Raw genomic sequence first — 16,763 nt, 5'->3', positions numbered from 1 at the left:
TTAATAGATTATTTTTGTTGGCTTAGTTCTGAAGTGCGTGAGATCGAGTGAGGACATAGAAGATGGTGTTTTTATCCATGTCCAGACAGATGCAGGGGTCTTTCATTTCCAGAGAGCTGGTTGAAGAGAAATTTATTATTCAGTCAAATAAACCTACGTCAAATATACAGATTTAATCAAGATTAGAAAAATAATTAAATATTTCAAAACACTAAATGTCACACATACAACAATAGCCACCGCCCCTCAGAGCAGAACTGACACGGAGTAATGGTTATTGTTGTCGGACATAAATTAAATACATAAAACTGCATTTCATATACAATTACCCCCAGGTGGAGGGAGTGTGAAACAGTTGATACACTGGGGCTCAATGAAGCAGTAAAAACTCCTCCAAGTAAACGCCGGGGAGACTTTTTCTCATGCAACAAGTTACTACAGTAAATATTGAATACGCATCATAGTGAAGGTAGAGCCATTTTGTCCCTTTTAAATAGAATTCTTTTCCCATTGAGGTAAGTTAATAGTATTTGCATATTAGAAGTTGCCTGTTTTCTACTCAAAATCTATGTTTTCAATCAAATTACTAAAACTGCTTTGCCTGCTTAAGAAGTGTTTGCCTCCAAATATCTACTTTGTGCATATAGCAACTTCCATAAAGGTCACTTGGATTGCAAACGTTTTCTACCTGATGCTAAGCAGAAAAAAATATACTGACCTAACTTTGTGAAGCTGAGTAGATGTACTGCAAAGCTTCCTATAAAATCTTCTCCAATTATCGTAGTAACCGTTGATATAAATCTTACCATGGTGAAAACCTCTCTGGAGACACTTCCAAGTAAAAGGATCAGGCTTTGAAATGTGTTAGCTGGCAGATATAAATGATTGAGATATAAATTAGTGGCTGCATAGCATTACGACTGGTTGGTGAACTGGCGGGAGTCGGTTTTAGGCCAAGAGCTGATCATGTAGGCTCATCGGTGAATAAAGTTCATTAATAAGCAGCGTCCTGATGCGAGAGTGTATTCATGTGGCCTTGAAGCTTTCTTTTGGAGTATTTACATGCCACAAGCAGCATTTGAATATGCAGCACAAACATCACAAGTAGCAGCCACAGATATAGTGTTGAGTACTAGGCACGATAACAGGGCTGATAATGCAGCCTCACGGGTTTCTCCTGGCACTGTGGGAGGGACAGCAACTACACGCTGAGGATAACATGTATCTGGAAAAGGGAGTGATCCAACCACAAGGTGTAATCCTGCGTGTGTGCAAACCCGGTGTCCAAGCTCAGTCCTCTTCAGTGTGAACGATGTGAGCCACTGCCATGGTGTCGTGGGACTTAATAAAAAAAATAAATCAACCACAGGTCGTCCTTTCCGGCCTGCTCTCGTTGTCTAAACATTGAATCCACACCTGTCTGTCCATCAGTCAGTACCTCCTCTTTCCGTGTTTCCCACCGTCAGTCATGCAGGTTTTAGGCCGTAGAGCTAAATTAAAGGACAACAAACAAGCATTTACATTTTCAAACTGATGAGAACATGCACCTTAACGGTAACCCTTCAAAGTCCTGTTGCGTCCGAATCACCTGGATCTGCTGTCGGCTTCTTCTTAGTGTGATGAACTATCTGATTCTCATTGGTCATCTTCACGTCCTGATCCTCCACATAATTACTGCAACACAGCAAGAAAACAAACAGAAACGAAGGGTTAAACCCTCTGCTGGGGAACTGAAAATGGTAATATGACACAAAATGGAGGCTTGGTAAAGCTTGAAGTGGGTCGGTCCAGTCCTTCAGGAGAGGTAACAAAAAGGAGAGACAGGGAGAGAGGAGGGATCGATACACCACAAGTTAATGTGAGGTGAGGACAATGTGGGCTGGCTGAGGGGTGTTTGAGGACACTGCAGGAATCTCCAATACTAGAACTGACCACAGGGGGGTGCTGACACAGGGCTTTCAGACCCTTTACTCACTGTTTGTGGTGCTTGCTGCCATGAGGGCTGAGGTGGAGAAGAGTAAAAAATGAGGGCAGTGAAGCTTAACCCACTTTCTCTGAATTGCCAATAAATCATTGATGGTTTTCCTAAGTTGATGCATAACTTCATAGATAATGAAAACCCCAAACACTTGACCATGTAATTCATGACTACATCTTAAGCCTTGGTACCTGATGACAGTGTTCCTCTCACGATGAGTAATGTAGACATTGTCTGTGAACAGGATGGTGTGGTAGGGCACCACTGGCTCACAGGTAGGCAGAATGCCTCGTGCCACGTGGCTTATGCTGTCCAAGATGCCGTTATACACCAGAAGGTCATCCACCAGTAGCTGTACACACAGAGATATGCAGCTTGAAGTCTAAATATTGACAAAAAAGTGACCCAAAGCCACAGCACACAGAGAGGCTTACCCCAAACTCTTTCACTCCTCTCTGAGGAGTCTTTGAGTAGTTCCACAGCTTGATCATGGACACCGTCACTGGCTGGTCAAAGATGACGTACACACGGTTCACCTACACGGAAACAAGCAATAACACTTAGCTGCAGATGTGAGACAGCAGTGTGGCCACACTTTCTCTCTCTCAAACTTCCTCACCAGTCCAGGTAGCACCGGCGCTAACCACATGTGTCTTCCGTCATGGGTACTGTTGACTCCATCTATCAGTTTATCTGGAGTCCTCACATCACCACTCACATTGTCCAGCACATTCACACTGTCTGGAAAAGCAGCAATGTCTGGTAGACACAATGTTGAGGAGATGATTGAAGAGAACAGATGTTTATTGATAATCTTACACTTTCCTTCAACCCCAACTCCAATCAGACACTACAAGCAGGATTTCTTCATTTCATAAGAATAGCACTACTTGTAGCGATCATTAAAATATTTTTCCATATAAACTGTAAATCATGAAAACAGTGTAGTAGATATTAAAATATTAACGCTAGCTTCATTTTCTGGCTTTAAAACCATTTTCAGTTTTAAAAGCAGGAGAAGTGATTAAATACGAGTAAGCCATACCGGTGGGCGAACAAAAGAGACCAGGGGAATTATTCTAGCAAAGGTAAACAGATTTTACAGCGACTTTCCTGCAACATTTTACAATTCTTCTAGATTCTTCTTACAGACTTACGGCACAAATTCTTCAAACAGCCACAGGACCACATAAAAAGCCAAAGTTCTAAGTACAGAGAGTTTCAGCTTTGAAGCAATGGACACATGAGGTTTGACCGACTCATAAGAAAAGGATACTGTTGTCACTGAGTGTGATCTTCTCGTGGTGCTGGTTGTAAAACTCGAGGCCGTTCAGGCCGATGTAATACGGGTCTCCCCAGGTTGTTAACAGCTGCAGCTGAAAGATGACTGACAGGTAAAGGTCAAGGAATATACAATGTGTCATATAAGATCCTCTGTTTTTCATTTGCTTGTGACGCTACATAGTCTCTGACAGGCTCCTCCATATCATTTCTTACCACTTCATTAGACACACCAGCCATAAATTGTAGTTTATGAAGTTTATAATGTGCAGTTTTGGTTGACACTGGCAGAAATGTGTGAATTAATACTGAACAACTGTGTATTAGAGAAGGTTCCTATATACATTATTTATATTACGGACAGAGACAAAACTTTTACAGGGCTGTTCTGTTTTTTGAACGCTTGCTCTTTATATATTTTGCATCCATTATCAATGTCTCCCACGTATCAACTAATATCATGTGCTCCTGTTTGTATCATGTATACATGCAACATTTAAGCTTTATCCAGAGGCATATATCTACCAATTAATCTACTTGCTTCCCCTCTCTTCCCTTCCCTTTTGTCCCACCTCCTTCTTTTCTTTTGGTCTCTACCGGTTGGATTAAAGCCCTGTATGATCTTGGTTCTGCTCAAAAGGCTTCTTCTTAAAAGGAAAATTTTCAGTTGCAACCGTAGTCTTAGTTCTTGCTTGTAGATTCAGGCCCTTTGTTATTGACGCTACATTAAACTTAATTACATTTTTTTCCCCTTTTTCAACGCACTATAAACTGTAAAGAAGCTGTTCTGTGATGATCTCATAACATAACCAGACTGTACACCACTCTCATTTCACACTGACTCAGACTTATTCAGTTTAAAACCAGTAATCATAGCAAGGCAAAACCACGCCCTCTTATGTTTTGACAGACACAATGCAGCATATTTGCTTAACGCCTTTTCCAAAACAATTATATGTCTGTCCACATATTAACTATGTATAAATAACACAAAGCCTTTTCTTTCCTCTCTTCTGAAAAGCATTCCTCATTTTCAATGATCCATTCAAACTTGATTTTTGTGTCAAAACAACATACACCGTAACAATATTGTGTCTAATTTGTAAGAATCCCCATAAATCTGCGCATACAAAGGCTCCATTTGTAGCATAATGGTTAGACTTGTTATTTGATGCAACATTCTCGGTGATTCCTGAGTTGAAAGCGGCATATTTTGTTGGTCCAGACACCAAATAAGAGATATTTTGGCAAACTCAGAAAGTGGGACTGGGACAAACTGGGACTGTGGAAAAGCCCAATGACAGAGCCCACCCTCTTCTTTTACTGCATTTCATTTTGTCCAGTTAAATAAAGGACAGGGGAATACATGCAGTTATTTATTTTAGAAGATATCATTTTTATTAGACTGATTGACCCATTTTTGACAGTGGTTTGAATGATTTAGATAGAATGGGTAAAGCCTTACTTATCTTTTTAGGCCTGGTATTAATCGGATACCCCGATAGATTTTACCATCTGGCATCCTCTTAAATGCCAGGTGGTGCTTCTGGCTGGAGAACATTCTCTAGACACAGGCATGGCCTTTGATTTTGTCCCATTAATTGTGTAACCAGGGACACAAATTCAATAACAGAGCAGATTTCTGGTGCAATGATATTAGGGCCACCAGTAATAAATCATTTGAGAAATGTTTGTTCTCTATCTGAATTCATATTATTTGACAAAGCTAATGGTTCCAAAAAGAGAGTAGAAATAGGTGGAGATAGAGGCGACCCTGACGCAGTTTGAAAAGAGGAGACATTATCTAGTTTGTGTGATCTATAAACTACATGATGGTAATGCTGCTTACAACCACTGCATCATTAGCCAACTGTGGTAGTTACATGACACATGGCGGCACAACTGTGAGGATTCTCAGTGATCCAGGTCATGGTATATCCAAAGGTAACTGGATTTGTAGACTACCAAAGTATCCACATAATCTGTCACTGGCACTGTCTGTTGTGTGGCTCAGTATTACGATACACCAAAACAGAACGTGTCTCCATTTCTCCACTAGCCTGTTGTTTTGCTTCTATATTTAAATTTCTGACAGTGAGCATGCCCATGCCGTTACCAAAGCAACCGATGTGGATAATGTTGCCTGAACTGAAATGCGATTTGTGTATTTGTAAAATTTCCAAACATTATGTTTGAACAGACAAGAGCAATAAGCACAGCTGTCCAAACCATAAATTAACTTGAGAAAGGATACATCCACAAGGCATGATGGGAGCTTCGTAGTCCATGCTGGCTTGTTCTTCTTTCTTAGAGCTTCCTCTGAATTAGAAACAATAAAAATGATAAATAAAAATGCAATTTTCAAACATCTCATGAAACTGCAGTTTAGGCAAATTCAAACTCTTCTTCCTACCTGTGGTAGTCCTCGTTATGCTTGTTATCAGTGGGCATCTGGAGGAAGTCAACAAAGAGAATCTCTTGGGCAAAGTCAAAGTGACAATTGCCTGGTCCTTTCCTGATCAGGAATCCCTCCGATGGTGAGATGGCAACATCATCCATGAACAAATGGATCACCTTCACCTGAACAAAATAAGAGATTTATTTTTTTTTATTTTTTTTTCTCCTGACAGAAATGTTCTGATGTTTCAAGTAAGTATGCCAGCTGTTGGTTGTGCATTTCTATGTTAATAGGTTATTTATTGTATGAATTATATTTTAGTATATTGAGTATGTCTGAGACTATCCACTGATCTCTGGCTTCATCTAAGGGAACTGACATTCTACCGTAGGCTGTCTTGACTTGGTTCACAAATTATTACATAGAGTGTTGTATCAGTCATATATTTTATTAAAATTCTTTTAAGAAAACTTTATTCTATTGTAGCAGCTATGGCAACGAATTTCATCTGAACCAATCTGAGAAATGTCTCACCCCTCTGTAAGAGTCCTCAGGAGACTTGTTGTAGTTCCAGATACGGAGACCAGCAATGGTCTGGGGCTTGCTGAAGGTAATGTTCAAGATGTGGGGATCTCCATAGGAGAAAGGGATCAGCCACATGTGCTGGTCATCAGTGGTAATGTTGTGGCCGTCAATAAGCCTGGGTAATGAAAAGAAAGATCGAGGATTGCACTAAACACAGCACTGAGCTGATCCAAGTATGGATTTTGATTATTAGAGAAAATATTATATTTAGTGTCAAACTTACTTATCAAGTGTGCGCAGGTCATGCCCATACTCAGGTAGGTCGTTGAGGTCCCTGGGTGAGGCAGCCATCATGCTGAGGTTTAAAGGTAAGCTCTCTCCATCCTTCCCCACCACCTCCAGTCCTGTCAGGCCCATGTAATGGGAATCACCCCAAGTCAACACCAGTTCCAGTCGAAGGCCTGGGATGAAAGAGACAGATACTGTATCATTCAAGTCATAAAACAATCAGAGGAATAGACATGTGATGACAGGATATGATTAATGCACTCACACTTTCCAGTGTACATCCCAGGAATATGTTCCAACTCCTCAGATTGCCTCAAAGTAGAGTTGAGTTGAAGTTTCAACTAAGAAGGATGAAGGATAATTGAAGGGTAATTTACTCTTGATGCCTGCCACCATGCTTGGTCAGCAATGGAGGAATGTGTAATCTTTGACCACTTCCTACACAATGAAACTGTTAAACATGTTTGATTGAATAAACTGACTGAATGATCTAAGTTTTGCATGACTTATTATTATTTTTACACAGAACATTCTGATTAAAACCTGTACTTACAGTGAGGTCTTCCTCTCTGAAACCAGCCTGTGTGAAAGGTCTCTCCTCTCCCTCTCCATCGGCGGTTCGTGGTCTCTGCAGCTCCTCCTCATACACCAAGTTTTCAGGACCTTCATCTTCACTGTGGAAGGTTTCATCGTAACGGGACATGGCCTCCAGGATCTCATCATCAGTGGTGAACAGGATAGTGTCCCCAAACTGGTCCAGCTCTGATGGGGCAACAGAGTGAGGAAAATGGTAAACAAAAATAGCAAACTGAGCATAAGAACATGTGAAGGTGATCTGGTCAGATACCTCCAGACAGGGTCCCAGAGGCCTTGGCAATTTCCCCCCTGAAGATACACCTTCCATCCAGCACCATTTCCACCTCTTTCACACCTCGGAATGAGTGGATGCGTGACTTGTTGTAGTTCCATACACGAATCATCGCCACCTGGTAAGGAGCTCCAAAGTCCAGGAATATGGTGTGGCTACGACCAGGGGTGAACGGTGCAAGCCAAAGATGCATGTCATCCTGAGTGCGATTGATGCCGTCAATCAAGTTGGTGACTACGCGTGGATCCTTGCCATATGCTGGGAGTACATTAATGTCTGGAGGGTCAGCACGGATATGAGCAGGTCGGAGGGGCTCTCCACTAGAGCTGAAAACCTCCAGGCCATTGAGACCGACATAGTGGCGATCCCCCCAGGTGGACAGAATGTTGATGACCAGTCTTTGGCCTTGCGGCAACACTGGGATCTCAAACTCATCCTCCCGCTCTGTCAGTGCATCGTCATCGGGGCCTTCACACACCGACCCTTGAGGTGTCAAGGAGGACTGTGGGCTCCTGGGTGATGTGGAGGGGTTGACTGGGACTGTGGGTGGATTTCGGCTCTGACGCTGAAGGAACTCATCAAAGATATCGCCTTCGAATCCCATGTTGGAGATGCGTCCACGCTGACACTGGTTGAACTTAGTGAGAGAGTCCCAGGACTCCATGAGGGTGTCATCCTGCTGGCTGTGCAGCTGGGCCCGAGAGCTGCTCTGCCTCCTGCTGGTGTTCACCAAAGACATTGGCTCCTCTGGAGAATACAAAAACAACAGATGATGAAACACTACAGACCAAAGGAAACAAGGTAATCATTTTATGGCTGTAAACTGCCTTTACGTTTATTACCAAATATGGGGCACATGAAAACACAGCCCTACGCCTTCACCCCATCAACATGTGCACAAATGACTCTCAAAAAAATCTTAATTAAAAGCTACCAAGTTGAATTTTCTGGTAAATAAACAAAAGTTACATTCAGTGTTATACTTCAGAAATACAGTGTCCTTACTCATAAAACGACTGCATAAGCTGTCTCATGATGTGTTGAAACCCATATGACAATATCCCACTTATGTCAAACAGCAACAAAAATGACAAAAGAATTCCACTACAGTAATTCATCAGTCTTCCTTTTGATTCAATGTCTGTGAATTACTAATAAAATTTAACAGTATTACATTTTCATTGATTTTAACATTACATATTCAGTCTGCTAGACTGATATTTTTGTATGAAACAGAGTTAAAATAAACACATATGAAGGTGTTTCTCTTTGCGCCAGTATAATAACAGTGGGTGGTTGCTGCCTACCAGTGTCTGTCAGTGCTGTAGCGCCATGGTGGTGTTCCTCTATCTGCCTGGAAGTGATTGAGGAGTTTCTGAATGAGCTCCTGCGTCCACTGATGGGCCTGTCTGGGTTTGGCTCCCCGAGCTCCTCCAGCAGGTCGCAGCTCAGGTCTAAAGAGTCAGCCTTCCGCTGAACTCCATTTGTCGTCCTCTCCACCCCTCTGCACACCCGGCTTGGATTACAAGGTAGCTCTGGGAGCATGGATGAGGCTGAGGCTGAGGCTGATGGTGATTTGGGCTCGGCAGAGTGCTGAGGTACCAGCCACCGGGGTCTCTCTCTACTGGTCTCACAGCCCTCTGGAGCGCCTCTGTTCAGGGGCTGCAACCACTGGGGGGCCACCCGTGAAGAGGACGGCTGGGTGGTGACAGTATGCTCTATGGGTGCTGGCTGCTCCACCTGCTGCCTGAGAGAATGGAGCTCTTCTGAAGCAGAGAGGTCAAAAGAGTTTCTTTGTGTGGAGGAGCGATGAGTGGAGGATGAAACACCCACTGAAGCAGCGATGGGTGGTAGTGGTATATGAGATTTCTCCTGCATGTCTACCATAGCCTGTCCTACTGCGTCAGACAGTGTCTTCGAACTCTGGTATCGCTGCGTGCTGCTGCCCTCTCCACCCTTCCTTTCCTCATAGCGATTGGGGCTGACACCTCGCAGATTGTGTCCTGAAGATACGGGACTTGAAAACAAGGAGTCTGAGACCTGGAAATCCTGGAGATCAATTGTGGTGCTGTAGTCGAAGACTTGGTTGCCACAGCCCTTCTCCAGCTCACCTTCAAACACCAATGTGCTGTTAAGGTACAGTTTTATATGCCGTGCACCTATGTCAAGGTCCTGTAAAAGGAACAGAGCTTCAATGTACAAGAACCCTGAAAGATAAAGTCTACAAATTTGAATTTTAGCAGAAAAGTATCAAAAGTATCCCAACATTTAAGTAGAGATGTATAACTAAACAAAATGGTAGGATAAATTTTAATTCTAGCATAGAAGAACATAAGGTGCCAAAAGGACATTTTATAAACACTAAATTGATTAACTTACCTATTTTTTTACCAGAGTGCTCCAAGCTAGCAGTAATTAGTGCTATCACAGATGACAAGTCAAATCTGCTCGATCCTCTAGACACTAAACCGCAATAAACCCGGTTCAACCTACAACCTACTTTCTACCAACAGCTCCTCACCTTTCAGTTTCAAGCCATTATTCACCATCAAATACCAGCATCTAGTAAGTCTAAATGGCTGTAGCAAAGTAGAAAAAGATACGACGGGGTCTTTGTGTGCCACTACGAACAGCAGTGTGGCTGAGAGAAAGAAGCCCATGTTGCACTAATCCTCTGGGGCTAATCTCTCACTGTTCCACATTTGAACAGACTGACTGGCAGTTCAGCCATGCACTACTTAAAGAGAACCACACCCCTGGCGCAACCTCACCAATAGTCACCCCCTATTTTAATGACGACACACAATCAAATAGGATCTATCAGCAAAAGTAATAATCTCGGATCTTTATAGAAGATAAACCCAAAGACGCAGGGAACAGCTTGTACTTGTAGTGACAAAAAACAAAAAAAGCACATACGCTGAGGCTTCTGTTGTAGTTCCAGATTTTGATACAAGATATCCCAAAGTCTGGAGAGTGCTCCGTGTTCCTGATGATGAAGTAGAGCTGGATGCGAGGGTGAAAGAGACACATCCACATGTGACGCTCTTTGGTGGTCTGTCAATCCAAGAGAATAGACCTCATCAGCAACCATTGAAGTAATGAAATTAATTCACAAATATCAAGCACAACCTTAATATTGTCTGTAACAGACATTTTACATCACAGTCAGGTATAAAAGCACAGGTTATTTTGTAATATTAATGGTTATTGCATCCTGTCACACACTAATGAATGTTACTATTTGCAGTGTTATTTATCCATAGAACATCTGTGAATGTGATGTAAAAACAGCAGTGTGTTAAGATTAAGACAGACTGTATATATCTAAATTCAGTGCATAATTTCCTTTTATCTGTGTAGCAGAAGTTATTCAGATAGGATGCTGATGCAGCAGGAACTCACCTTCACCCTTCCATTGACAAGCGCCCCCAGATTCCCGGGACAGTCTGCATTCCTGATGTCCAGATCGTGAGGCGACACGTACAACTTCTTCTTTCTGAGGCAGAAAAACTGCAGCTCAGTCAGCCCAACCTGCAATGTGTTCCCCCAGTTTGACAGGATCTCCATGGTGACATACAGTGCAGGGATGATTTCTGTTGAGGGCTGCCTTCTCTGCAACAGCAACACAAGAGATTTACACGTACCACACCCAGTAGTATCAAGGTTGTTCATTCTCATCTGCGAGACGTGTTAATGACTCACCGGCTGCTTGATGAAGTCTGTTTTGACACTCTGAGGAATGTTGTAACTGGGTCCAACTTCAAGTTTCTCTAAGGCTTTCAGCAGTTTCTGTTGTTGCCTGAACCAATGGAGGACATTCTCAGCTCATCTGCTTTGTCTGTTTTCCCTGACCTTAATATTAGTGCAGAGTGATCTCTCAGCACTGTTGAAGCCACACCAATAAATAATTCTTCCAAGGACACGGGGTGTATGTCAATTTCTATTGGTAGCTTCAAACCCAGTCATATGTATTTAAACACCGAAGCATACAGGATTACCACAGTCACCAGGTATCTTTCAATCCGTCACAAGATGGAATGTAAATGTGTATTTAAGCGTCATTTTGAAGCTGCATACCTGGGGCCCATGAGCGTGATTCTCTGCATGGCCAGAGAGACATTGTTCTCGTCCTTGTCATGGCTGTTGTGGTGCACTAAGCCATTCATCATCGGTTGTCCCCTGGCCTTGAAAAAACGAAATGAAAGAGCCAGAGATAAATAATCTTTTCGGACAAGGCTCATATGTACGCTAGATCCAGAAAGATATAAATGGATTATAATCTACAAACACATACAATATAGACAGGACATTATTTGGCAGTTGAAAGAGGTATCAGGGCATAATGGTATCGGGACTATGGATCCGTGTGCTACAAGTAAAGTAAAACTGTTTTATGTAATGTCCCAAGTTAAGTGGGAAGTGTGGTGTGTATCAGACCGTGTTGCGACTGAAGAGCTCAGCACTCAGAACAGGGTCATTTTCTCTCTGCATGGCCTGGCGCACCCTGCACGCAACATCCTCAGGGTCTTGCTCCTCAAAAGAAGCCTTTCTAGCTGCTGATAGGGGCCTCTCCACCCGACTCCTTGGCCCTTAAACAAGAACCACACGTATATTTAAGCAATAACTACGCATCTGTCCAGCCTTTAGAGGCATACTTTTTGACAGGCCTGTACAAAGATTTATATTCCAAAAATGGGAAAAAATAGCAGAAGGTTTGTTTTTATTATTAATCATGTTTTTGCAATAGTTAAAGACTTACTCTGACCATCCCGATACTCTTTTGAAGGTGGCCTATCTAATGTTTTGCTCTTCACCAACATAGGCTTGGTGGGTATAAAGGTGTCAACGCTTTCTTTTCTTTTTGCAGACAGAGAACGTTCAATCTTACGACCTGGAATAACAGAGAAATGTATTTTAGATCAGGAACAGATGAAAGTTGGCTGACATCAGGAGTGTCCTTCTGGTCCTCCTTATGTCAGCGCTGACGAAGCAGATAAGGAAGAGATAGAGTCTTTGACTCGCTCTTAAAATCTATAATAAATTTACACACGAGCCTACCTTTAGGTGACGGTCCAAAGTCCAGGACAATGAGGTTTGTTGAGTCAAAATGGTTGTGGGAGCCACTGGGCCGAGAGCTGGAGGAGGACTTGGATGAGGTCAGAGGTAGTCCCAGTTCATCCAGACTCTCAGTGCTCTCCTCCCTCTCAATCTGCTCCTCTACCCACTCTTCGTCTGACTCCTCCCCTGCTGAGCCGCGGCTGCTCCGTCGCATGCTAACCTCCAGGCTCCGACGCAAAACCTAGTTTAAAAAGGTCAGCATTTATGCATGCATCCATGAACACAGCCATCAGTTTGAGTGCTCACAGACACAAACATGAACACAAGAATCCTGACAGCTTAAGCTGGTCATAAATCAACACTCAAGAGCAGCAAACAGAATGAGATAATTCATTTCATCACGTTGACACAGAATGACACTGAAAAAAGTGTACATATTTTTGTATCTGCTCACCTTTACTTCTTCAAGGTTGAGAAGTACCTTCTCACTGTGGTCCTTGTTTGCTTGGCCTCCGTGGCCATCAGGTCTGGAACTGAAGGAGCGAGGTGACCGTGGACTCTAAATGGAACATGGTGATTGGATAAAGGGGAAACAACAGAGATAGAGAGATGCTAAGCAGTACAGACAGCTGCATCTGACACATAGCCCCTCCCCGTAAAACACCCACACACACAGGCTTAGTAGGCATTGTCATCTTCACTCTACCTCCATGTCTACGCTTTCGTAGGGCTCAAAATCCTCAGAGTAGCGCTTTTCTGGAGATATTCGCAAACTTGCTCCATCCTCTGTTCGAATTTTAACAGAATCCTGCACACATTACAAAAGAGGCCAACGTTAATACACGCTTTAACAGGAAAACGTTTATATCTGATGCAAAAACCAAAGATTAGATTAAGGAATCAGAGGACAATACCTGCACCCATTCTTTCCTCTGGACCTTTCCAGGGGCAGTTTGGCTCCTCTCCTTGTGTGTCTGCTCCAGATTACGACTATCTTCAGTTAGCTGGTGGGCGCTTCTACAGACATCTTCCGATGAGTCACAGCACAGAAAGGAACATGAGCAGCGTGCAGCAGACTATTGCCTCAAAGGAGAAGGAACACACAGTCACATACGCAGATGGTCCACAGCACAGAGAGGAAGACCAAAAAACTAGCTGCCAGCAACAACTGTCACTATCATTTATTCACTGGGACTGGGCATGGGATCACACCATGCAAACTACAAGCTGAAGAGTGGCGACTAATAGCTGGTGCTGCATATGGTTTAGAGATGACAGAACCAACAAGAATAATGCTATTGTACCTTTGAATTCAGTGTAAATATAACTGAGCAATACTTCCAGCTGCACAACAATGGTAAAAACTGATGAAGTGTTATTTAAGACCAGCTCTGAGTTAAGATTTAAATAAATCCAGCAGCTTTAGCATACCTGCTGTACGTGCAGGTCTCCAAGAAGGTGGGGAGGTGACAGACTTGTGGTTGAAGCCTTTGGGCTGCTTCTTACCGGCTTCGGCATTGGCTCCGTTAAGATAAATTGAAAAACCTTGCTCAAGCCTTTCCAACTCAATCTCCCGAGGGTCTTTGACTTTAAGGCGCTTTAAGATCCTGAAGAGCAAAGACAACTGATAACTACCTCTGAAATTATAAGATGAGATGGACTTAAAAGAACATCACATATTCTCAAGCTGTTCCAACCATCACACGTCCACACAAATATCTTGTCTCTCAAAGGAAGGAACCAATCAGTTCCCCTCCTGGAAGTCATGGCGGGGTTGTATCTCCTCCGTGAAACTCAATCTGTCTCTCCCCAGTGCAGTCCGCGCTCACACTTCACCTGTTTTTGTGCTGGAGTTCGATTAAATATTCATCCAGAGTGTCATCTACAGCAGAGGGAAGATTCTCTCCTTGGCACGTCTTGCTCTCCTTCAGGAACGCATCAATAAACACACAGAGACACACAAAGAGCAGTCAGAAAAGCCAACATCAGCTGTTCGAGGAAAACAAGATGTCATAATACGTCTCCATCTTGCATATATATTCACATCCACCAACTTTAATATCCACTTTTTTCTGAGCATCACAACATTTAAGCAGGCCTCCAGTCTTGTGTGAATAAAACTTCAATGCAGAACATGCACATGGTACATGATATAAAGACAAAACATCATCAGTGTGATTTGCAGTTTCATAGCGGCTTTGACGACAAACAATTAGGTGCATTAGTAAAAACTAATGCAGCCTATCACAGCTGTCATTGGGCGGCAGGCACGGTACAACCCGGACAGGTCGCAAGTCTATCACATAGCTAACAAAGAAAGACAAACAAGCATTCATGCTCACATGCACACCTACTGCTAATTTAGAATCCCAGTTACCTCAACAAGCATGTCTGTGGAATGTGGGACGAAGCTGGAGTACCTGGATAAAACCCACTCAGGTACAGAGAGAACATGGAAACTCTGCACAGTTGCCCAGATGCCTAGCGGCAAGTGAGTGTATGTGCCTGTTCTACCAGCTTATCATACAAGGATGGTTTGATTGGTAATGGACTCTTCTGATCACATTAAGTTAACCCTTAAAACTCAGTAAAACACCACTGCAAACACTGATACGTCGTTGGTGCAGCCATTTTGGAGAATATACTTTTTAAAGAACACCCTGTATGTCTCGCTGTGATTTCAGAATCACCACAATATTAATCTCTATTTAAATTAGAGATGAGGAAACATAATAGTGATCATAGCAAAATGTGCTGCTCAAAAACATGAATAAGCCTGAGGACAAAACCCCTTTGAAATAATTCCAATATTTTACTGTATGCTTTGTAAAAATCTAATCTCTTCATTACAAGGCGCTTCTATACTTGTCTATACTATACTTGTTGAGCGTGAGAACACCGGTGGCTGCAAAGGAACTGGAACAAGAGCTATTACATCATGCAATAATGCGTCTCTGCATAATACATAAAGTCTGACAGCATAAATCACAAAGACACAATGTGAACCATCACTTAAAATGTCATGTAACTAAGCGATGGATTAAAAGTTTAAAAGACGAGCTTGACGACATTTTTCTTTAACTGTAAAAAAAAATAAAAATACCTCTGTCGGCATCAACAGAGGAGTATGGACTCAACTAAAACGACTCACTAAAACACAAGATGTCCGCATGCTTCAGGCTTAAAAAATGGTAGTGCTAAATTAAGCAGATTAAATTTAGTGTGTTTTGTAGGGCGTGTCAGTTTTCAACAGCTCGTGCCATTGCATTTTTTTATAAGTCAGCATGCAAAACAAGCAAAGAAATATCAAAGCCCTTACTTAGTTTCTACAAGTCAACTAGGCTACAGCATCTGTCAAAGTAAGAAGCAGAAGAGAGGCAAAGAAATATGAAGGGAGAGTAGAAAACACTTGTTAGTTAGAGTAGAGAGACAAAGTGACAGCTGAGACATTGCTGTAAATCACGGCATGCATTATTGCGGTTAATACCCTGAAAATGAAGGACTACTTATTAATACTGCAGCATGTAAAGTAGAAATGACAGAAGATGTGAGACTCAAACCAACACCACTGGAAGAGCAGATGTTACATAAAGCCTCACCTCCTTGTCCATCGTGGGGCTGCAGATGATGATGATGCTGTTCACATGACCCTATCCCATATTTTGAAGAGGGGCCGATCACTCCTCACATACATCTTCGAAATCTGTGCCGCTGTGTTCGTTCATCGCTGCAGAGGAACACAGACGAGATGAGAACCCCAAGGTTACCCGTGACATGAAACCACAATTACCTTGAACGCAGATCGTTTGAAATGTCGCCACACCCGCTGGACGATTCGGCAGAACAAATACCCAGAAACAGCCGCTGCTTATTTACATTTTTAACAAGTCATTGTAAACAGCTGAACGCAGCGTTGAGTGGCCATGCAAGGAGTTGACATGTGTGATAGCGTTTGCTGTATTAATTTGTATACAAGTAACGGCTAACAAGCTAGCTGTTGTTGACCATATAATCGTTATTGCTGAGCTAAAACAGGTTTACCAGTATCCAGTAGCAATGTCGAGTAGCTGTTCATCACACAAATCATCCCCTGGCGTCAGTGGCAGCGGTTAGCAAGCAGCCTTTAACTCGGTTAGCACTGAAGCTAATAAACTGAACGGCTAACGAGTTAGCATTTTCACACGAAAAGACACAAATGTCAATGCTGTTTTCAAATTCTGGTACACACTTCACTCTCGTACGGAATAGAGACGAGGGGGAAATACTTACGTGTGCGTAAAAGAGTACTTTGTTAGCCATTAGCTTTGACATAAACGAGTTTTTGCGTGTTTTCTCATGTGCCCAGTGGGTTGTGTTGGTTGGTA

At 42.6% G+C, this 16,763-nt stretch overlaps 1 protein-coding gene across 1 annotated transcript; it reads right to left on the bottom strand.

The window, feature by feature from the left end:
* Window positions 1-126: 126 nt before the first annotated feature.
* On the bottom strand, window positions 127-16,736 carry katnip (katanin interacting protein). Its single transcript, XM_084567376.1, has 28 exons — window positions 16,669-16,736; window positions 15,999-16,126; window positions 14,236-14,324; window positions 13,831-14,006; window positions 13,314-13,426; window positions 13,106-13,207; window positions 12,854-12,958; window positions 12,400-12,640; window positions 12,101-12,232; window positions 11,779-11,930; window positions 11,419-11,525; window positions 11,044-11,140; window positions 10,744-10,953; window positions 10,258-10,395; window positions 8,646-9,510; window positions 7,318-8,085; window positions 7,024-7,232; window positions 6,736-6,811; window positions 6,466-6,643; window positions 6,192-6,357; window positions 5,673-5,839; window positions 5,514-5,578; window positions 3,255-3,365; window positions 2,598-2,737; window positions 2,413-2,514; window positions 2,170-2,330; window positions 1,589-1,674; window positions 127-1,490 (listed from the first exon to the last, which is right to left on the bottom strand). The coding sequence occupies exons 2-28, from the start codon at window positions 16,008-16,010 to the stop codon at window positions 1,432-1,434; spliced, it is 4,827 nt and encodes a 1,608-aa protein (XP_084423502.1). The 5' UTR covers window positions 16,011-16,126; window positions 16,669-16,736; the 3' UTR covers window positions 127-1,431.
* Between the last annotated feature and the right edge of the window lie 27 nt (window positions 16,737-16,763).

This window comes from Chelon labrosus, assembly GCF_963514085.1.
Source record: "Chelon labrosus genome assembly, chromosome: 19".
NCBI lineage: Eukaryota > Metazoa > Chordata > Actinopteri > Mugiliformes > Mugilidae > Chelon > Chelon labrosus.
The sequence above is the reverse complement of the archived record's forward strand: the minus strand, read 5'-3'. Positions and strand labels throughout refer to the sequence as shown.

Coding starts and splice junctions, on each gene's coding strand:
- katnip (XM_084567376.1), bottom strand. Junction 14,007..14,235: donor GAACTCCAGCACAAAAACAG/GTGAAGTGTGAG, acceptor TTTGCTCTTCAG/GATCTTAAAGCGCCTTAAAG. Junction 11,526..11,778: donor AGCTCTTCAGTCGCAACACG/GTCTGATACACA, acceptor CGTTTTTTCAAG/GCCAGGGGACAACCGATGAT.